Here is a 23177-nt window from a genome sequence, read left to right on the forward strand (position 1 = left end):
TGGGCTGGAGCCTCCAAGGATATGATGTTATTATTGGTGTCTCAAATATGGTGTGAAGATCAACTCTTCATATACTTTGCATTTATTGTGTTAAATTACCTGCTCTGAGGCAACGTACAATGTTGATACAGAACACTATAACACACCACAGGATCTAGCCTTTTGGTTCTTGATGTTGTGCTGAATTAATTAAGCCAATTATGCCTAATTAAACTAATCCTTTCTGCTTGTACAGGGTGAATATCATTCCATTTCCTACATTATCCTGCGCTTCTTAAACACCTCTATCATATCAGTCTCCACCATCAGCCCTGGCAGCACATTCCATGCACACACCGGAGAAAATACCAACTCTATAAGGTCAGTATGAAGGCAGCAGAGTTTCACCAGAATGCTACCTAGATTTGACAGTATTAGCTACAAGGAGAGGTTGAACAAACTTGGATTGTATTCTCTGGAGCATCAGAGGCTAGGCACACTGTGGGAGGTACAGGTAGGAAATCAGAGTCTTGTTCCTAAGGTGGACAAGTCAAATACTAGAGGGCATAGATTTTGGGAGGTAGAACATTTCCAGGGGATGTGGGAAGTTAACTATTGTACATATAAACACACTGCCAGGAAAGAAGGTGTAGGCATATACAATAATAATATTTAAGAGGCATTTAGACAGATACCTGGAGGGATATATATTCCATGTGATGGCACATTGGGATTAGTTTAAATTAGCATCAGCACAGACATTATAGGCGAAAGGGCCAGTTCCTGTGTTGTATTACTCTATGTTCCATGTTCTAGCAATGCTGGAAGTCACCTAAAAATAGGGTACATATTTCTTCTGTGAAAGGATGCCTCCCTGACTTACCTCAATTCAGAGGTTGATTGCAGGAGCAAAAACTTAAGGACTCCTAAATTGGACTGACTGGAGTTCAGTCATCGAGAACTGCTCACAAATTTGGTGAAAGATGTTGTTGTTCTTTTCTCCATATTCTATGGGGGGGGGGTGGTTTTGAGGGAATCAACTTGTGAAGTGATTAGAAGTAAGATGGTCAGGAAATCTCAGGTCAGGCCCAACCACCATCACATGGAATATAAGGATTGCATGGAATGCTTTCTCAGCAAGGTTCCCTACCTTTCCTGAACTTCTCCGCTTGATCTTTCCACTGTTTCACTTCATTCTCGTTCACCAACCTGAAGAAGTTGAAAGGTTGCACATCCATTAGGTTGCTCAGTAAATAAATCAGAGTTCTCCCATACCCTGCAGTAAAACCCTTGCCCATGCAAACTGAGGAAATGAACAAGATATAGAGATGAATGAAAAATATTTCATTGGGTTCCACTGGGTTGGAACACCCATGATATTGATGAAATATGCTACCTCACTGGAAATGCGATCAATTGATATTGCTGGAAGTCAAGTACTGCTTTTAGGATGGAATACTCAAAAGGAACAAAACCTTACAGTTTCTTATTTCTCTTTGAGAATCATAGAATGGAACCAGGCTCTTTGGCTAACCATGTCCATGATGACCATCTAGTACAGTTCTTCGAATATTCTAACATTTTCTAAAGCTAATTACATGGTGCACGGTTGGTAATGGCCACACCTAGAGGACTGTCCACAGTTTTAGATACCTTGTTGTAGGAAAGATGTCATTTAGCCTGAAAGTGGACAAAGAGGTTCTTTTGAGAATGTTGCTAAGACTCAAGGATATGAGCTACAGGGAGATATAGGCTTGGACTTTATTCTTTGGAGCATTGGAGACTGAATATAGAGATGTATCAATTCATGAGGGCATAGATAGGTGAATTCACCCAGTCTGTTTTCCAGGAGGAGGAACTAAAACCTAGATGGTTTAAATTTAAGGTGAGAAGGGAAAGATTTAAAAGGGACTTAAAGGGTAAATTCTTCACACAGAGGATGGTGGGCATGTGGAATGAGTTTGCAGAGAACATGCTTGATGCAGGTACATTAACAACATTTAAAAGGCATTTAGGTAAGCACATGGATAGGAAAACTTTAGAGGAATATGGTCCAAATGCAAGCAAGTGGGACCAGCTTTACTGGAAATCTTGGTCAGCATGGACATTGGGGTAAAGGGCCTGTTTCAATGCTGTTTTACTTTTCGACTATGTACCATTCTTCAAAGGAGTGGACACATATGCATTCTGGTCATCAGTCATCAATCTTTACACAGCGAGACCCACAATGTGATAACAACCAGATCATTGTATTTGGAATGGTTGAAAGATAGTTACTGGCTAGGATACCACAGACATAAGTCTTGCTTTCTTTTGAAATGATGACATTTTATCCAAATGATAACGATGAAACCCTCCCTCAAGGACACAATAGAACATTGGCCAAAATTTCTGTATGCATGTCTCCAGGTTGAAACTTCAACCCATAACCTTCCAACTTATTTGAGTGTAACCAGTAGGCCAATAGATGACAGCCATGTGAGAGCAACAGACACTTCACCAATGCCTACAGAAAATGGAATGGCAGTGAGGAGATTACTTTTTAATAGGTTGGTTCACTTTCTGTCTTTTCTCTGAAATGGTGCTCACTAATTAATCACCCCCTGGACAATGGCAGTGGAGGGGGCAGGGAATTATGGGGAAGAGGAGGGACCATTGTTCTGTACCTTCATCAGCCTGGGCACGGTAATGTCTCTGTCACAGTCATACAGCACCAAGCCCATGCCAATGATTTACACTAATCCTACATTGATCCTAATCTTTTATCCTTTCTTCATTCCCAACAACACCCTCAGGTTCTACCTCTCACACACATGTTAGGGCAACTTGCAGTGGCCAGTAACCCACCAACCAGCACAATTTTAGGATGTGGACAGAAATGGGAGCCCCCAGAGCAAAACCATGTTGTCAGAGGGAGAATGCACAGCCAATGTTGCAGGTGAGGAGTGAAGCTGGGTGTCTGGAACTGTGAGGTGACAGCTCGACTAGTTGAACCACTGAGCTGCCCATCGATCAAGAAGAAGCAGCCAGTTCCACTCAGGTCCAGGTTAGGTGTACAAAAAAGACTGTTACACTGAGAACAATAGTATTGCACCAAGGAGGTCATGAAGCATCCCAAAGCATTTGACATGAGGTCATTGTAGAATAATAGTGCTAGACAGCATGAAAACAGGCCATTCAGCCCAACTCATCCATGCGGACCAAGTTCTCAACTTGAGCTATTCCTATTTGTCTGTGTTTGGCCCATCTCTCTCTAAACAATTCCTATCTATGTTCTTCTCTAAATATCTTATAAACATAATTGCTTTGCCAGGTGCTCCACTCTACCAGGGGTTCTGATAGTCTGCCAGTACACGCCTGCAAACTTCATTCCTAGTGAGGGCAAAGAAGAAGATATTAGGCCAACTAACCAAGGGATTGGTCATGGACATGAATTTTAAGGGAGGGGAGAGGTGAACAGGACCAGGGAGGAAACTCCTTGGCGGCTCCAACCCCCTCATGCTAAAGGCATGGCTGCCAATGATACAGCAATTAAATTCAATGGGATGTCAACAAGGCTGGAATTAGAGGAGTTATTAGATTTGTAGGACTAAGGTAGATGACTGCATTGTGGAGATATGAGTTCAAGGAAAGATTTGAAAGGAAGGATGCGAATTTTCAGTTTTCAAAGTTCCAGGGACAAGAACCAAAATAAGTCAAGGTAATCTAGGGTTGAAGTTCAATACTGCGTCGTCCACCCACCCCTCCCCCCCAATCCCCATCTACCCGTCAATGATAATTCCTTTAAGTGGATACCACACATGTGTAGGAAGTCCTTTAAGTGAGTACTACACACACGCATGAAGTCTCACTCGCCAGCTTCAAGCAACACTCACATCCGAATGATGTTCTTCACATTGAAGTTCTCCAGCGGTGCTACATCAGGATCTTCCCCCTTCTCGTCCTGCAGCACTATCTGTTGTAGTATCCTGTCGAGGAGCTGCCAGTGCTGGCAATTGGTTCCGTTCCTCTTCCCTGTAGGACATGTCAGGAATTAACAGTCAAGAACATAAGAACACGCCTGGTCCCTCCTACCTGCCCTGCCATTCAGTATGATCGACACTGATCTGCCCAAGGCCTCAAACTCATCTTTTGCACCAGTTCCACACTGCCCTCAATTCATTGTTGTTTCAAAAATATATCGACTCCTCTTTACATATTCCCAACTATATCTAACCTCCGCAACCTTCTGGGATAGAGAATTACAGAGATTCACCACCATCCATGTGGAGAAATTCCTACCCACCTCACTTTCTAATCTTGTAACTTTGTCCTCTCCTCTGAGATTCTTCTACTTGTAGAAAGGGTGCAGAAAATATTGATGAAGTTGTTACTGGGGCTGGAGGGCTTAAGTTATTAGGATATCCTGCGGATTGTTTTTCCCTGGAGCATAGGAGTCTGATTACCGCACATAAAATCAGGACAGGCATAGATAAGGTGAATGGTTCAGTCTTTTTTTTTCCCATGGTAGGGAGTCTAAAACTAGAGGGCAAAGATATAAGGTGAGAGGTAAAGATTTCAAGGAAAGGTGATGGTGCTAGCTATGCCGAATAGGCAGCCAAAGGACGTGGTAGAGGTGGACACAATTACAATATTAAAAAGACACTTGGACAAGTACGTGGATAGAAAATATTTAGAGTAGGGGTTCCCAGCCTGGGGTCTACAGACCTCTTGGTTAATGGCAGGGTCCATGGCATAAAAAGGGTTGCGAACCCCTGGTCTAGAGGGATATGGATCAAATGCACGTAAACTGGGTAAGCAATGGTCAGCACAGATGGGTTGGGCTGAAGGGCCTGCTTCTGTATTGTATAACCCTATGGCTCTAATCATTTATTAAAACTGGCTCTGCCTTGTGAAGGTGCAAGGATCACTGCCCAAATTTCAGTCCCTTCTCAACGCAGATTCCATTAAGTTGGTGGACTGAGAACTTAATAAACTCTGGGATGTAAAAGGACTAAATGATGTGAAAGATGGGCTTGCATCTATGTTGTGTTTTTCAGACCATCCTAAAGAGGTTCATATTCAACAATTGGCCTGCTTCAGTATGTACTCTTTTGTCGAGCAGAGCTACAATCCTTTGGCTCACCAAATCCATGTCAAATATCAAGAGCTATTAAAAGCAAGAGAGCATAGGTAGAAAGTGAAAAGAAGTTATTTTACATAGAATCTGTGAGGAAAACTTCTCTACACATGGGTATCTGATATCTGGAATGCAGGAAGTTCAGGATTCAAGAAGTCATTCAAGGGAATACAAAAACAGAAAAAATGAACTCCACTTACAGGGCATTTGAAGACAATGCTGAAGTACAGAAACCAAATGAGGGTAGGCATCTGTGTGACTCAGCTTCTTTCGAATCACATCAAACATCTGACTGGTGCTCCTGGTGTCAATGTGCACCTGAACGCAGAAGGAATAAGTTACATCTCATGGTTTTACAAGAATGGACTGTCATTTGACACATCAGCTCACAGAAGGAAGACATCAAGCATGCTAACAACAATGTGCATCTATGTATATGGCCATTTTAAGCATCCCAAACCCTTCCAAGGTACCTCACATGTCATTAACCAAAGCTGTTAACCAAGGCGTGAATGGGCAGGTGACCAAATATTCAGTTTTAGGAGGAGGAAAGGTTAAAGAGGGAATTTCAAAGCTTGGGGTTTTGGTAACTGATGATATGGCTGCCAAAGACCAAGCGATTAAAGCTGGCAGTCAAGAGGCCAGAATTGCAGCAACACAAGGTCTCAAAGTTTTGTGCTTAGAGAGGATTATAGAGGTGGTGAGAGCAAAGTAATTGGTAATTGGTTTATGATTGTCAAGTGTACTGAGGTAAAATAAAAAATTTTGTTTTGCGTGCCAAGCAAGCCGATCATTTCATCACATCAGTACTCTGAGGTAGCACAAAGGCAGAAGCAATAACAGAATGCAGAACCTATTGTTACAGTTACAGAGAAAGTGCAGTGCAGGCAGACGATAAGGTGCCAGGCCATAACATGGTAGATTGTGATGACCTGTTGTATTGTATAACAGGTCTGTTTGATAGTCTTTTTACAGTGGGTTAGAGGCTGCCCTTGAGGCTGTGAGTGGGTGTGTTCAAGCTTTCGTATCTTCAGCCAGAAGGAAGTAGGGTGGGGAGAGAGCAGTTCCAGTTCCATCATCAGCTGGCCCAGGGAACAACACCGAGGCTGAAGACTGGAGGATTGTCCTGGAGCTGGAGGACTGTGTGTGTGTAGGTGAGAGGGAGAAAAGAGACTTGTTTTGCTTTTGTTGCTTTGTTGCTTGCTGTCTTCTGTGTTTTCTGCTGAGCATTGTGCGCATGCTTTGTTGGTGCCAGAATTTGTGACGACACATCCCTAGGTTGTGTTGGTTGTTAATGCAAACGACACATTTCACTGTATGGTTCAATGTAAATAAATCTCAATCTCAATGTTCGGAGTGAGAGGTGTCTTTGATCATCTTGGCTGCTTTTGGGAGGCAGCTGGAAGTGTGGATAGAGTTTGTAGAGGGGAAGCTGGTTTTCATGATAAAGGGTTTTGAAGAAGAAGAATGTTAAAAAGAGGGTCCAACTTTATTTGGTGTTAATATAGCCCAGAAAGCAGAGGAATGATAATTGAACCACTCTCGGTGTGAGTCAGGGCACAGTCAGCCAAGACGTGCATGGCCTCAAATGTACTTCCAGGAAAATGAAGCAGGTTCACTGAGCAAAGTTTGGAATAATCTCATCAAGAAGTATAGCCAAAGGTTGGCAAATTTTAAGAGAGAGTCTGTGAAAATCTAACTAAGCAGTAGACCAGTCTTGAGGGGTTGAGCAACCTTCTCTTAAACACTGTGTCCCCGCAAGCTTTTGAGGCTTGATTAACTATTTCCCTCATCCAGGACCACACAAAGGAGAACTGTGTGCAGTGTAAATCTCCCTCTCAAGGCACAACTGCTGGAAAGGGGGATACAACCAAGTTACGTAGACCAATTCCTGAAGTGGTAAGGACTGCTGGAAAAGGAGGAATTGGCTTGACCAGCCCTATATCCGACAGAATTCTGAAGAATGTGTGGGTATCTCATTGAAACATTCTTAATTCTGACAAGGCTCAATTGCTGGAATGTGTTTCATCTGGCTGGGGAACAGGGTGGAGTATGACTGAACACTGAGATGCGGAATTCTCTGCATACAGAGAGGGCAAGTCTTTGAATGTATTTAAGAATGATATAGAAAGATGCTTGGATACAAAATTGGAGACAGAAGGGGTGTTGGGAATGTTGTACTGATAGAGAAAGTCAGCCATGATCATATCGATAAGTGGAGCAGATATATAGGGCTGAATGGCATAATCCTGCTCCTATTTCTTCATGATTCCAAAATTGGAAGAATGAGTCCAGTTTGATGATATTTCTTGAGAGCACAGCCATCTCAGACTTTGTTAGCTGCCTAATCTCCTTGATGTGGCAATACTGCCCATTTCATCAAAGTCCATCATGTACCAGTAATGTAATGAGCTATTTATCATAAAATAATTCATCCAGGACACAAAACCTTATATATAATAGAATCCAATGGTGACAAATAATGTTAAGCCACTTAGCCAGGTCCCTCTTGATGTATAGGTTCATGTGGACCACTGTCACTTACCATGTCAAGTCGCTTTGCGAGTTCGCTCTCATCCTCATTTCGCACCATCTCAAAAAAGTCTAAGTGCCTGAAGACAAAGATAACAAGCAAAATGGTCAGTGCTTATGTCTATCCTGACTGACTTTACCTCAACCAGCACTTTGCTGACTTCAAATACCTTGCTGTTTCTCAGCATGTGATTGTAGCGCTTACAGGATAGATGCTTTGCTTTAAGAGATAGTGGAAAATCAGATTTCAAACCAAGGCGGAATGTTTCTTTGCAAGGAATTATGGAAATGCAGAACACATCATCAGAATGTTATGGATGAAGCTACTAACACTGTGTAACAGGATGGAATGAATAATCCCACAATTCATACTGATCCACAAAGAAATAGTGCAGGCAGATGCCAGAGATCGGGTGTTACATTCTTATCCCAGATTTGTCTCATGCAGTCTTGGAGCATGGGACAGGAACCCAGGTCTCATCACTTATGAAGCACTAGTAGTGTAATACTGTTTGCTTTTTAACTTGTGCCCTAAATGCACTTTATGCTAAATGTCAAACTTCTGAAATATATTTTATTATTTTATGTGTGGTAATATTACTTCATATGTTATGTATGAGTTATATGTACTGTGTTATGCACCTTGGTCCAGAGGAACATTGATTTGTTTGGTGGCAGCCATGCATATGGTTGAATAACAAAAATCTTGAACTTGAACTTGAAACAACCTACTGGAGGAACTCAGCGGGTCAGACAGCATCCCTGAGGGGAAAGTTGGTGTTTCAGGTTGAAACCCTGCATCAGGAATAAGAGTGGAGAGGGGAGATAGCCAGTATAAAGAGGAGAAGGGTGAATCAGGGGTCAGTTGTAGGTTATTGGTAGGCTGAAGGATCGTGGGAAGATGGAGCCAAGTAGTGCTGTTGGAGGCGGTGGGATTGAGTTGGGAGGAGGATGATAGATGCCAAAAACGGCAAGTGGAGCGAGATAGGGAGAGGAGAGGATGAAAGTTGGATATAGATGTTGGATGGTAATAAGTAGGAACACAAGGGCTACAGGTGTAAGAATCTGATAAGTAAGGACGATGATACATAATGGGAACTATAATGGGAGAGAAGAGCAGAAGGAAGCAGATGTAGGGAGGGAAATTGATGGGTGAAACCTTCCTCTGTTATCATGTTCTGTATCTTAAGTTCACTGCCCACATTAGGCAATGATCATAGTTCTACCAGTTATCATTTGGTTAATCCCTTCCAGATCCGCTCTTCTTGGCCCCAGCCAAGACTGGTTTGCCCTGTTCCTACTTCAGTAACACTGTTCAATTCAGTGTTTGAAAATGTGAAGTCCTTGCTTTTTTTCCCCCTTATACTGGCTCCCCCATCATCCCATTACCCAACCCCCTTTCCATTTCCAAATACAGCACTGCTGTAACAGAGAATAAGTGGGCATGACCCTTTGGAGGGTGATACAGAGGAACACGAAGTCTCCCAATGCTAGAGTTTTGCCCCTTTCTCTGTTTCCATATTCTAGTGTGGCGGATTGGAATTGACAGCAGGCAGTGTCCCTTTTTGTTGCCCGCACAAATTTGGGGAGTGACTGAGGAACTAAGGCAGCAGCCAAGGTTTGGAACTAAAAAAAGAAAAGTATTCTTGAAATACTCGGCAGGTCAGGACCACCTGTGGAAATGGAAAGGGTTAATATTTCAGGTCAAAGCCCCTTCCTCACGTCTGGGAAGGAAAGAAAACAAACTAACTTGTTTTTCTGTTTTTATTTCTAATTTTCAGCAGATTTTTTTTTTGATTTTCAAGAACTTGGTTTAGTTTGGGCACAGGAATCACTCAGAGTCAAAGGAGCCTATATTGCATGTCACACCTGTGCCAGCTCTTTTGAAAGAGTTCTCTAAATAGTCCCCATGGTCCTGCCTTATTTGTAGATATTTTTCTTTTCAAATATTTACCCAGTTCCTTTTGGAACATTGAACTTGCTGCCGTAGCCTTTTTGGGCAGCAAGCTTCAGATCGCAACATCTCGTTATGCAAGGGAAATTCTCTCCATCTCCACTGTTATTTTGCCAATTATCTACAAGTGTAAACAAACTGCCTGCTAGTTTAAACAGTTCCTCTTAGTTATTCTACCCAAACCCATCTTGACTGTGAGCATTAAATCTCATAGAGTCACAGAGTTATAAAAGCACAGAATCAGGCCATTCAACCCTACTCATCCATGTTGACCAAGGTGCCTTCCTGAGTTAGTTCTATTTGTCTGCATTTGGCCCATTTCCCTCTAAACCTTTCCCATCTATACACCTCTTCAACTGTCTTTGAAACACTCTAACTGCATCTGCACTACCACTTCCTTTGGCAGCTCATTCAACATACACAACACTCAGTGAAGAAGTCGCTTTTCAGGTCCCCTTTAAGATTTACCCTCTCACCTTAAACCTATGCCCTCTAGTTTTTAGATACGGACTAAATCGAGGCAGCAGGGTCCAGGCCCCAGAGTGTATCGAGGTGACTGAACCCAACATTTAGCCGACAATTTTCCTGCTGGGCCAAATTGAAAAGATTAGGGTGTCATGGCCTGAGGTATGGGTTGGGCCAGTTCAGCTTGCTGCTCCGCTCTGCACTGAACTAAGGGTCCATGGAACTCTTTTTGAGGACTTCAGTTCAGAATGCTATTTGCTTATTGATTGCAGGATTTTTTTCTCTGCACATTGGGTGTCTGACAGTCTTCGTTTGTTTATATGGGTTCTTTTGGGTTTCTTTGTTTTGTGGCAGCCTGTAAGGAGACAAATCTCAAGGTTGTTTAATGCATACATACTTTCATAATAAATATACTCTGATCTTTGAGCTTTTCGACTCCCTAAACCTGACGAATGGACTGCAACAATCCATCTTATCTGCACGGTACACTTTTTATAGATGCTGTCCCTCAAAATTTTACAACTGCCACTTTTCTGAGAATAGAAACACAGGATCATGGAGTTATTATTGCAAAGAAGGACAACTGTCCCATTACCTATGCTAGCTCTCTGAGGAGTAATCCTGACCCAATCTCACACCCTATTCCTATTGCATTGAAGATTTATTTCCTTATTTTATGAAATAGAAACAAAAAATGCTGTAAGTCCTCAAAGGATCAGGATTCAACTGTGGAGAGAGAAACAGAGCTGCAGACTGAATAGAGACGTTCATCAAAATGATCACCCAGCCTGTCTTTCGGCTCTCCATGACATTCCTATTTAATGTATTGCATTTGGTACTCACAATGAGGTCTCCTCTACATTAGAGAAATACAACCACTGATTAGGTGAGCACATGGCGAAATGAAACTTCGAGTGTTTTGCTACTTCAATTTCCCATCCCTTTACCAATCTGTATTCAACCTTGCAAATTGCTCCATCAATCCCTCATCTTCAGCTTAAAGTTGTAGAGTCACAGAAACTGGAAACAGGCCCTTTGGCATAAATTGTCCAATCTGACAGAACAGCCATCTAAGGTAGATCCTTTTGCCTGTATTAAGTCTTTCTGATCCATGTACCTGTCCAAGTGCCTTTTAAATGTTGTTACCTTTCTACCTCAACCACTTTTTCTGGCAGCTCATTCTGTATACAGACCACTTGGTAAGTGAAAATAAATTGCTCTTCAGGTTCCTCCCACTCACTTTAGACCTATGCCAGGAACTCTGTCTATGTTCCTCACGACCTTATATCATCCTCATTCTCTTGCGCTTCAAGATTTTCTTGGCGAGGAATACTCTAATTATAAAGGAATAGCATAAACCTCAACTTCCAAATCCCACCCTAATTCCGGACACAGAAAGTTGATTGATGTGGGCTGCGTTCATGGGCTGGTGGATGTTAGGGTACCTGTCTAATGTTGCATTGTCATGGCTTCGCAGCTTGTCAATCACTGGCTGAATTCCCAACATGAGGAATTCATATCGCAGATGTAGCCGAAACTCCAGGTTGTCCTGCAAGGAAGCAAAAAGCATCATTAAACTCTGGGCCTCTGCATTATGTGCTGGGTAATGTCAATGTAATTCCGAACGCAGTCTGAATCTCTCTCTCTCTGCACACTCTGGCACGTGATCTTCTCCTCGATAGCGTGCTGGGAACACTAATGTTAGAGGAGGCTTTCACATAGCTTGCAGTTGCACTCCGCATGAAAAGTCAAGGTTCAAGGGGATCAATTGCCAAATGTGTGTTGTCTGTCAGTCATTGTGGATTCTGCCTCCACAGTTCACTAACCAAACTCTGCAACTTTTCTATTAAGGACTGTGTGTCTGCTGATATGTGAGCAATTTACTGCATTGAGACCCCAGGTTCATTCCATGTGAGTTATTTGAAAGCACCAGCAACAAAGAGACATTAAAGCAAACCTGAGGGTATTATGAGGACAGGAGCGTGAAAGGATGATGGAGGCAGAAATACACTGAAACAGAGTTACTGATGGTGGAGTGTCAGTGAGAGGGTGGGTTGATGGTGGGACTGTCAGTGAGAGGGTGTGTTGATTGTGGGAGTGTCAATTAGGGGGTATGTTGATGGTGGGAGTGTCAATGAGGGGGTGTGTTGATGGTGCAGTCTCAGTGAGAGGGTGTATTGATGGTAGATTGTAAGTGGGAGAGTGTGTTGGTGGTGGAGTCTCAGTGAGAGGGTGTGTTGATGGCGGAGTATTAGTGAGAGGGTGTGTTGGTGGTGGTCAGTGAGAGGGTGGATTGATGGTCGAATTGTCAATGAGAGGCTGTGATGATGGTGGGAGTGTCAGTGAGACGGTGTGTTGATGGTGAAGTTTCAGTGCGAGGGTGTGTTGATGGTGGGAGTGTCAGTGAGAGGGTGTTGATGGTGGACAGTCAGTGAATGTGTGTGTTGATGGTGGGAGTGTCAGTTAATGTGTGTGTTGATGTTCGAAATGTCAATGAGAGGCTGTGTTGATGGTGGAGTCTCAGTGAGAGGGTGTGTTGATGGTGGAGTGTCAGTGAGAGTGTGTGTTGATGGTGGAGTGTCAGTGACAGGGAGTTGATGGGGCAGAGTCAGTGAATGTGTGTGTTGATGGTGGGAGTGTCAGTTAATGTGTGTGTTGATGTTGGAAATGTCAATGAGAGGCTGTGTTGATGCTGGAGTCTCAGTAAGAGGGTGTGTTGATGGTGGGAGTGCCAGTGAGAGGCAGTGTTGATGGTGGAGTGTCAGTGAGAGGGTGTGTTGATGGTGGAGTCTCAGTGAGAGGGTGTGTTGATGGTGGGAGTGTCATTGAGAGGGTGTGTTGATGGTGGAGTGTCAGTGAGAGATGTATTGATGGTGGAGTATCAGTGAATGTGTGTGTTGATGGTGACGGTCTCAGTGAGAGGGTGTGTTAATGGTGGGAGTCATAGTGAGAGGGTGTGTTGATGGTGGTCTCAGTGAGAGGGTGTGTTAATGGTGGGAGTCATAGTGAGAGGGTGTGTTGATGGTGGAGTCTCAGTGAGAGTGTGTGTTGATGGTGGACTCTCAGTGAGAGGGTGTGTTGATGGTGGAGTATCAGTGAGAGGATGTGTTGATGGTGGGAGTGTCAGTGAGAGTGTGTGTTGATGGTGGGAGTGTCAGTGAGAGGGTGTGTTGGTGGGAGAGTCAGTGAATGTGTGTGTTGATGGTGGGGTGTCAGTGAGAGGGCGTGTTGATGGTGAAGTCTCAGTGAGAGTTTGTGCTGATGCTGGGAGTGTCAGTGAGAGGGTGTGTTGATGGTGGAGTGTCAGTGAGAGGGTGTGTTGATGGCGAGAGTGTCAGTGACAGGTTGTGTTGATGGTGGGAGTGTCAGTGAGAGGGTTTGTTGATGGTGGGAGTCTCAGTGAGAGGGTGGGTTGATGGTGGAGTCTCAGTGTGAGTGTGTGTTGATGGTGGAGTCTCAGTGAGAGGGTGTGTTGATGGTGAAATCTCAGTGTGAGGGTGTGTTGATGGTGGGAGTGACAGTGAGAGGGTATGTTGATGGTGGAGTGTCAGTGAGAGGATGTGCTGATGGTGGGAGTGTCAGTTAGAGGGTGTGTTGATGGTGGAGTCTCAGTGAGAGGGCGTGTTGATGGTGGGAGAGTCATTGAGAGGGTGTGTTGATGGTGGAGTCTCAGTGAGAGGGTGTGTTGATGGTGGAGTGTCAGTGAGATGGTTTTTTGATGGTGGGAGTGTCAGTGAGACAGTGTGTTGATGGTGGAGTATCAGTGAGAGGGTGTGTTGATGGTGGCAGTCTCAGTTAGAGGCTGTGTTGATGGTGGAGTCTCAGTGGGAGGGTGTGTTGATGGTGGAGTGTCACCGAGAGGGTCTGTTGATGGTGGGAGTGTCAATGACAGGTTGTGTTGATGGTCGGAGTGTCAGTGAGAGGGTGTGTTGATGGTGGGGGTCTCAGTGAGAGGGTGTCTTGATGGTGGAGTCTCAGTGACAGGGTGTGTTGATGGTGAAGTCTCAGCGAGAGTGTGTGTTGATAGTGGGCGTGTCAGTGAGAGGGTGTGTTGATGGTGGAGTCTTAGTGAGAGGGTGTGTTAGTGGAGTCTCAGTGAGAGAGTGTGTTGATGGTGGGAGTATCAGTGAGACGGTGTGTTGATGGTGAAGTCTCAGTGTGAGGGTGTGTTGATGGTGGGAGTATCAGTGTGAGGGTGTGTTGATGGTGGTCAGTGAGAGGATGTGTTGATGCTGGGAGTGTCAGTGACATGTTGTGTTGATGGTGGAGTGTTAGTGAGAGGGTTTGGTGATGGTGGGAGTCTCAGTGACAGGGTGGGTTGATGGTGGAGTCTCAGTGAGAGGGTGTGTTGATGATGGAGTCTCAGTTAGAGGGTGTGTTGATGGTGGGAGTGTCAGTGAGAGAGTGTGTTGATGGTGGAGTCTCAGTGAGAGGGTGTGTTGATGGTGGGAATGTCAATGAGAGGCTGTGTTGATGGTGGGCGTGTCAGTGAGAGGGTGTGTTGATGGTGGAGTCTTAGTGAGAGGGTGTGTTAGTGGAGTCTCAGTGAGAGAGTGTGTTGATGGTGGGAGTGTCAGTGAGACGGTGTGTTGATGGTGAAGTCTCAGTGTGAGGGTGTGTTGATGGTGGGAGTATCAGTGTGAGGGTGTGTTGATGGTGGTCAGTGAGAGGATGTGTTGATGCTGGGAGTGTCAGTGACATGTTGTGTTGATGGTGGAGTGTTAGTGAGAGGGTTTGGTGATGGTGGGAGTCTCAGTGACAGGGTGGGTTGATGGTGGAGTCTCAGTGAGAGGGTGTGTTGATGATGGAGTCTCAGTTAGAGGGTGTGTTGATGGTGGGAGTGTCAGTGAGAGAGTGTGTTGATGGTGGAGTCTCAGTGAGAGGGTGTGTTGATGGTGGGAATGTCAATGAGAGGCTGTGTTGATGGTGGGAGTGTCAGTGAGAGGGTGTGTTGAAGGTGGAGTCTCAGTGACAGGTTATGTTGATGGTGGAGTGTGTGTTGATGGAGGAGTGTCAGTGAGAGGGTGCATTGATGATGGAGTGTCAGTGAGAGGGTGTGTTGATGGTGGGAGTGTCAGTGAGAGGGTGTGTTGATAGTCGGGTCTCAGTGAGAGGGTGTGTTGATGGTGGGAGTCTCAGTGAGAGTGTGTGTTGATGGTGGAGTGTCACTGAGAGGGTGTGTTGGTGGGAGTGTCAGTGAGTGGCTGTGTTAATGGTAGAGTCTCAGTGAGAGGGTGTGTTGATGGTGGGAGTGTCAGTGAGAGGGTGTGTTGATGGTGGGAGTATCAGTGAGAGGGTGTGTTGGTAGGAGTGTCAGTCAGCGGGTGTGTTGATGGTGGAGTCTCAATGAGAGGGTGTGTTGATGATGGGAGTGTCAGTGAGAGGGTGTGTTGATGGTGGTAATGTCAATGAGAGGCTGTGTTGATGGTGGGAGTGTCAGTGAGAGGGTGTGTTGATGGTGGAGTCTCAGTGACAGGTTGTGTTGATGGAGGAGTGTCAGTGAGAGTTTTTGTTGATGGTGGAGTGTCAGTGAGAGGGTGCGTTGATGGTGGGAGTGCCAGTGAGAGGGTGTTTTGATGGTGGGAGTGTCAGTGAGAGGGTGTGCTGATGGTGGTCAGTGAGAGGGTGTGTTGATGGTCGGAATATCAATGAGAGGCTGTGTTGATGGTGGGAGTGTCAGTGAGACGGTGTGTTGATGGTGGTCAGTGAGAGGGTGTGTTGATGATCGGAATGTCAATCAGAGGCTATGTTGATGGTGGGAGTGTCAGTGAAAGGTTGTTTTGATGGTGGGAGTGTCAGTGAGAGGGTGTGTTGGTTCTGTGAGTGTCAGTGAGAGTATGTATTGATGGTGGAGTGTCAGTGAATGTGTGTGTTGATGGTGGGAGTGTCATTGAGAGGGTGTGTTGATGGTGGAGTGTCAGTGAGAGTATGTATTGATGGTGGAGTGTCAGTGAATGTGTGTGTTGATGGTGGGGGTCTCAGTGAGAGGGTGTGTTGATGGTGGGAGTCACAGTGAGAGGGTGTGTTGATGGTGGAGTCTCAGTGAGAGTGTGTGTTGATGGTGGAGTCTCAGTGAGAGGGTGTGTTGATGGTGGAGTATCAGTGAGAGGGTGTGTTGGTGGTGGAGTCTCAGTGAGAGGATGCGTTGATGGTGGGAGTGTCAGTGAGAGGGTGTGTTGATTGAGGAGTCTCAGTGAGAGGGTGTGTTGGTGGGAGAGTCATTGAATGTGTGTGTTGATGATGGAGTCTCAGTGAGAGGGTGTGTTGATGGTGGGAGTGTCAGTGAGAGGGTGTTGATGGTGGGAGAGTCAGCGAGAGGGTGTGTTGATGGTGCGGTGTCAGTGAGAGGGCGTGTTGATGGTGAAGTCTCAGTGAGAGTTTGTGCTGATGATGGGAGTGTCAGTGAGAGGGTTTGATGATGGTGGGAGTCTCAGTGAGAGGGTGGGTTGATGGTGGAGTCTCAGTGTGAGTGTGTGTTGATGGTGGAGTCTCAGTGAGAGGGTGTGTTGGTGGTGGAGTCTCAGTGAGAGGGTGTGTTGATGGAGGGAGTATCAGTGAGAGGGTGTGTTGATGGTGGAGTGTCAGTGAGAGGCTGTGTTGATGGTGGGAGTGTCAGTGAAAGGGTGTGTTGGTGGGAGTGTCAGTGAGCGGGTGTGTTGATGGTGGAGACTCAGTGAGGGGGTCTATTGATGATGGAGACTCAAGTGAGTGGGTGTGTTGATGGTGGGAGTGCCAGTGAGAGGGTGTTGATGGTGGAGTGTCAGCGAATGTGTGTGTTGATGGTGGGAGTATCAGTGAGAGGGTGTGCAGATGGTGAATTCTCAGTGAGAGGGACTGTTGATGGGGGGAGTGTCAGTGAGAGGGTGTGTTGATGGTGGGGTCTCAGTGAGAGGGTGTGCTGATGGTGGGAGAGTCAGTGAGAGGATGTGTTGATGGAGGGAGTGTCAGTGAGAGGGTGTGTTGATGGTGGAGTCTCAGTGAGAGGTTGTGTAGATGATGGAGTCTCAGTGAGAGTGTGTGTTGATGGTGGAGTGTCAGTGAGAGGGTGTTGATGGTGGACAGTCAGTGAATGTGTGTGTTGATGGTGGGAGTGTCAGTTAATGTGTGTGTTGATGTTCGAAATGTCAATGAGAGGCTGTGTTGATGGTGGAGTCTCAGTGAGAGGGTGTGTTGATGATGGAGTGTCAGTGAGAGTGTGTGTTGATGGTGGAGTGTCAGTGACAGGGAGTTGATGGGGGAGAGTCAGTGAATGTGTGTGATGATGGTGGGAGTGTCAGTTAATGTGTGTGTTGATGTTGGAAATGTTAATGAGAGGCTGTGTTGATGTTGGAGTCTCAGTAAGAGGGTGTGTTGATGGTGGGAGTGTCAGTGAGAGGGTGTGTTGATGGTGGAGTCTCAGTGACCGGATGTGTTGATGGTGGGAGTGTCAGTGAGAGGGAGTGTTGATGGTGGAGTCTCAGTGAGAGGGTGTGTTGATGGTGGAGTCTCAGTGAGAGGGTGTGTTGATGGTGGGAGTGTCATTGAGAGGGTGTGTTGATGGTGGAGTGTCAGTGAGAGTGTGTGTTGATGGTGGAGTGTCAGTGACAGGGAGTTGATGGGGGAGAGTCAGTGAATGTGTGTGATGATGGTGGGAGTGTCAGTTAATGTGTGTGTTGATGTTGGAAATGTTAATGAGAGGCTGTGTTGATGTTGGAATCTCAGTAAGAGGGTGTGTTGATGGTGGGAGTGTCAGTGAGAGGCTGTGTTGATGTTGGAGTCTCAGTAAGAGGGTGTGTTGATGGTGGGAGTGTCAGTGAGAGGGTGTGTTGATGGTGGAGTCTCAGTGAGAGGGTGTGTTGATGGTGGAGTCTCAGTGAGAGGGTGTGTTGATGGTGGGAGTGTCATTGAGAGGGTGTGTTGATGGTGGAGTGTCAGTGAGAGGGTGTGTTGATGGTGGAGTCTCAGTGAGAGGGTGTGTTGATGGAGGGAGTATCAGTGAGAGTGTGTGTTGCTGGTGGAGTGTCAGTGACAGGGAGTTGATGGGGGAGAGTCAGTGAATGTGTGTGATGATGGTGGGAGTGTCAGTTAATGTCTGTGTTGATGTTGGAAATGTTAATGAGAGGCTGTGTTGATGCTGGAGTCTCAGTAAGAGGGTGTGTTGATGGTGGGAGTGCCAGTGAGAGGCTGTGTTGATGGTGGGAGTGTCAGTGAGAGGGTGTGTTGATGGTGGAGTCTCAGTGACCGGATGTGTTGATGGTGGGAGTGTCAGTGAGAGGGAGTGTTGATGGTGGAGTCTCAGTGAGAGGGTGTGTTGATGGTGGAGTCTCAGTGAGAGGGTGTGTTGATGGTGGAGTCTCAGTGAGAGGGTGTGTTGATGGTGGGAGTGTCATTGAGAGGGTGTGTTGATGGTGGAGTGTCAGTGAGAGTATGTATTGATGGTGGAGTATCAGTGGATGTGTGTGTTGATGGTGACGGTCTCAGTGAGAGGGTGTGTTGATGGTGGGAGTCATAGTGAGAGGGTGTGTTGATGGTGGAGTCTCAGTGAGAGAGTGTGTTGATGGTGGACTCTCAGTGAGAGGGTGTGTTGATGGTGGAGTATCAGTGAGAGGGTGTGTTGGTGGTGGAGTCTCAGTGAGAGGATGTGTTGATGGTGGGAGTGTCAGTGAGAGTGTGTGTTGATGGTGGGAGCGTCAGTGAGAGGGTGTGTTGGTGGGAGAGTCAGTGAATGTGTGTGTTGATGATGGAGTCTCAGTGAGAGGGTGCGTTGATGCTGGGAGTGTCAGTGAGAGGGTGTGTTGATGGTGGTCAGTGAGAGGGTGTGTTGATGGTTGGAATATCAATGAGAGGCTGTGTTGATGGTGGGAGTTTCAGTGAGAGGGTGTGTTGATGTTGGGAGTCTCAGTGAGAGGGTGTGTTGATGGTGGAGTGTCAGTGAGAGGGTGTGTTGGTGGGAGTGTCAGTGAGTGGGTGTGTTGATGGTGGAGTCTCAGTGAGAGGGTGTGTTGATGGTGGAGGTGTCAGTGAGAGGGTGTGTTGATAGTGGGGTCTGAGTGAGAGGGTGAGTTGATGGTGGGAGTCTCAGTGAGTGGGTGTGTTGATGGTGGGAGTGTCAGTGAGAGCGTGTGTTGGTGGGAGTGTCAGAGAGCCGGTGTGTTGATGGTGGAGTCTCAGTGAGAGGTTGTGTTGATGATGGAGTCTCAGTGAGACGGTGTGTTGATGGTGGGAGTGTCAGTGAGAGTGTGTTGATGGTGGAGTGTCAGTGAATGTGCGTGTTGATGGCGGGAGTGTCAGTGAATGTATGTGTTGATTGTGAGAGTGTCAGTGAGAGAGTGCGTCGATGGTGAAGTCTCAGTGAAAGTGTGTGCTGATGGTGGGAGTGTCAGTGAGAGGGGGTGTTGATGGTGGGAATGTAAATGAGAGGCTGTGTTGATGGTGGGAGTGTCACTGAGAGGGTGTGTTGATGGTGGAGTCTCAGTGACAGGTTGTGTTGATGGTAGAGTCTCAGTGAGAAGGTGTGTTGATGGTGGAGTGTCAGTGAGAGGATGCATTGATGGTGGAGTGTCAGTGAGAGGGTGTGTTGATGGTGGGAGTGTCAGTGAGAGGGTGTGTTGATAGTGGGGTCTCAGAGAGAGTGTGTGTTGATGGTGGGAGTCTCAGTGAGAGGGTGTGTTGATTGTGGAGTGTCAGTGAGAGGGTGTGTTGGTGGGAGTGTCAGTGAGCAGGTGTGTTGATGGTAGAGTCTCAGTGAGAGGGTGTGTCAATGGTGGTAGTGTCAGTGAGAGGGTGTGTTGATGGTGGAGTCTCAGTGACAGGATGTGTTGATGGTGGAGTGTCAGTGAGAGTTTGTGTTGAAGGTGGAGTGTCACTAAGAGGGTGCGTAGATGGTGGAGTGTCAGTGAGAGGGTGCGTTGATGGTGGGAGTGTCAGTGAGAGAGTGTTTTGATGGTGGGAGTGTCAGTGAGACGGTGTGTTGATGGTGGTCAGTGGGAGGGTATGTTAATGGTGGAATATCAGTGAGAGGGTGTGTTGATGGTGGGAGTGTCAGTGAGAGGTTGTGTTAATGGTGGAGTGTCAGTGATAGGGTGTGTTGCTGGGAGTTTCAGTGAGCGGGTGTGTTGATGGTGGGAGTCTCAGTCAGAGGGTGTGTTGATGGTGGAGTGTCAGTGAGAGGGTGTGTTGGTGGGAGTGTCAGTGAGCGGGTGTGTTGATGGTAGAGTCTCAGTGAGAGGGTGTGTTGATGGTGGAGTCTCATTGAGAGAGTGTGCTGATGGTGGGAGTGTCAGTGAGAGGTTGTGTTGGTGGAAGTGTCAGAGAGCCGGTGTGTTGATGGTGGAGACTCAGTGAGAGGTTGTGTTGATGATGGAGTCTCAGTGAGACGGTGTGTTGATGTGGGAGTGCCAGTGAGAGTGTGTTGATGGTGGAGTGTCAGTGAATGAGCGTGTTGATGGCGGGAGTGTCAGTGAATGCATGTGTTGATGGTGAGAGTGTCAGTGAGAGAGTGCGTCGATGGTGAAGTCTCAGTGAAAGTGTGTGCTGATGGTGGGAGTGTCAGTGAGAGGGGGTGTTGATGGTGGGAATGTAAATGAGAGGCTGTGTTGATGGTGGGAGTGTCACTGAGAGGGTGTGTTGATGGTGGAGTCTCAGTGACAGGTTGTGTTGATGGTAGAGTCTCAGTGAGAGGGTGTGTTGATGGTGGAGTGTCAGTGAGAGGATGCATTGATGGTGGAGTGTCAGTGACAGGGTGTGTTGATGGTGGGAGTGTCAGTGAGAGGGTGTGTTGATAGTGGGGTCTCAGTGAGAGTGTGTGTTGATGGTGGGAGCCTCAGTGAGAGGGTGTGTTGATTGTGGAGTGTCAGTGAGAGGGTGTGTTGGTGGGAGTGTCAGTGAGCAGGTGTGTTGATGGTAGAGTCTCAGTGAGAGGGTGTGTCAATGGTGGTAGTGTCAGTGAGAGGGTGTGTTGATGGTGGAGTGTCAGTGAGAGTTTGTGTTGAAGGTTGAGTGTCACTAAGAGGGTGCGTAGATGGTGGAGTGTCAGTGAGAGGGTGCGTTGATGGTGGGAGTGTCAGTGAGAGGGTGTTTTGATGGTGGGAGTGTCAGTGAGACGGTGTGTTGATGGTGGTCAGTGGGAGGGTATGTTGATGGTGGAATGTCAGTGAGAGGGTGTGTTGATGGTGGGAGTCTCAGTGAGAGGGTGTGTTGATGGTGGGAGTGTCAGTGAGAGGTTGTGTTAATGGTGGAGTGTCAGTGATAGGGTGTGTTGCTGGGAGTTTCAGTGAGCGGGTGCGTTGATGGTGGGCGTCTCAGTCAGAGGGTGTGTTGATGGTGGAGTGTCAGTGAGAGGGTGTGTTGGTGGGAGTGTCAGTGAGTGGGTGTGTTGATGGTAGAGTCTCAGTGAGAGGGTGTGTTGATGGTGTGAGTGTCAGTGAGAGGGTGTGTTGGTAGGAGCGTCAGTCAGCGGTTGTGTTGATGGTGGAATCTCAATGAGAGGGTGTGTTGATGATGGAGCCTCAGTGAGAAGGTGTGTTGATGGTGGGAGTGTCAGTGAGAGGGTGTGTTGATGGTGGGAATGTCAATGAGAGGCTGTGTTGATGGTGGGAGTGTCAGTGAGCCGGTGTGTTGAAGGTGGAGTCTCAGTGAGAGGGTGTGTTGATGGTGGGAGTGCCAGTGAGAGGGTGTTGATGGTGGAGTGTCAGTGAATGTGTGTGTTCATGGTGGGAGTGTCAGTGAATGTGTGTGTTGTTGGTGGGAATGTCAGTGAGAGGGTGTGTCGATGGTGAAGTCTCAGTGACAGGATGTGTTGATAGTGGAGTGTCAGTGAGAGTTTGTGTTGATGGTGGAGTGTCAGTGAGAGGTGCGTTGATGGTGGAGTGTCAGAGAGAGGGTGCGTTGATGGTGGGAGTGTCAGTGAGAGGGTGTTTTGATGGTGGGAGTGTCCGTGAGAGGGTGTGTTGATGGTGGTCAGTGAGAGGGTGTGTTGATGGTTGGAATATCAATGAGAGGCTGTGTTGATGGTGGGAGTTTCAGTGAGAGGGTGTGTTGATGTTGGGAGTCTCAGTGAGAGGGTGTGTTGATGGTGGAGTGTCAGTGAGAGGGTGTGTTGGTGGGAGTGTCAGTGAGTGGGTGTGTTGATGGTGGAGTCTCAGTGAGAGGGTGTGTTGATGGTGGAGGTGTCAGTGAGAGGGTGTGTTGATAGTGGGGTCTGAGTGAGAGGGTGAGTTGATGGTGGGAGTCTCAGTGAGTGGGTGTGTTGATGGTGGGAGTGTCAGTGAGAGCGTGTGTTGGTAGAGGATCAGTGAGAGGGTGTGTTGATGGTGGAGTCTCATTGAGAGAGTGTGCTGATGGTGGGAGTGTCAGTGAGAGGTTGTGTTGGTGGAAGTGTCAGAGAGCCGGTGTGTTGATGGTGGAGTCTCAGTGAGAGGTTGTGTTGATGATGGAGTCTCAGTGAGACGGTGTGTTGATGGTGGGAGTGCCAGTGAGAGTGTGTTGATGGTGGAGTGTCAGTGAATGTGCGTGTTGATGGCGGGAGTGTCAGTGAATGTATGTGTTGATGGTGAGAGTGTCAGTGAGAGAGTGCGTCGATGGTGAAGTCTCAGTGACAGGTTGTGTTGATGGTAGAGTCTCAGTGAGAGGGTGTGTTGATGGTGGAGTGTCAGTGAGAGGATGCATTGATGGTGGAGTGTCAGTGAGAGGGTGTGTTGATGGTGATGGAGTGTCAGTGAGAGGGTGTGTTGATGGTGGGAGTGTCAGTGAGAGGGGGTGTTGATAGTGGGGTCTCAGTGAGAGTGTGTGTTGATGGTGGGAGTCTCAGTGAGAGGGTGTTTTGATTGTGGAGTGTCAGTGAGAGGGTGTGTTGGTGGGAGTGTCAGTGAGCAGGTGTGTTGATGGTAGAGTCTCAGTGAGAGGGTGTGTCAATGGTGGTAGTGTCAGTGAGAGGGTGTGTTGATGGTGGAGTGTCAGTGAGAGTTTGTGTTGAAGGTTGAGTGTCACTAAGAGGGTGCGTAGATGGTGGAGTGTCAGTGAGAGGGTGCGTTGATGGTGGGAGTGTCAGTGAGAGGGTGTTTTGATGGTGGGAGTGTCAGTGAGACGGTGTGTTGATGGTGGTCAGTGGGAGGGTATGTTGATGGTGGAATGTCAGTGAGAGGGTGTGTT

At 46.9% G+C, this 23177-nt stretch overlaps 1 protein-coding gene across 4 annotated transcripts in view; it reads right to left on the reverse strand.

Moving 5' to 3' along the window:
• The window catches only part of daam2 (dishevelled associated activator of morphogenesis 2), a 698379-nt gene that overhangs the window by 106808 nt on the left and 568394 nt on the right, over window positions 1–23177 (reverse strand). For all 4 annotated transcript variants that reach the window (XM_072247466.1, XM_072247475.1, XM_072247485.1 and 1 more), the window contains exons 8-12: window positions 11495–11598; window positions 7644–7710; window positions 5299–5416; window positions 3855–3993; window positions 1130–1188 (exon numbers count right to left, since the gene is read on the reverse strand). In XM_072247466.1, the coding sequence (XP_072103567.1) occupies window positions 1130–1188; window positions 3855–3993; window positions 5299–5416; window positions 7644–7710; window positions 11495–11598 (487 nt within the window). The remainder of the gene's footprint in view (window positions 1–1129; window positions 1189–3854; window positions 3994–5298; window positions 5417–7643; window positions 7711–11494; window positions 11599–23177) is intronic.

Source organism: Mobula birostris, chromosome 2, assembly GCF_030028105.1.
Source record: "Mobula birostris isolate sMobBir1 chromosome 2, sMobBir1.hap1, whole genome shotgun sequence".
NCBI lineage: Eukaryota > Metazoa > Chordata > Chondrichthyes > Myliobatiformes > Myliobatidae > Mobula > Mobula birostris.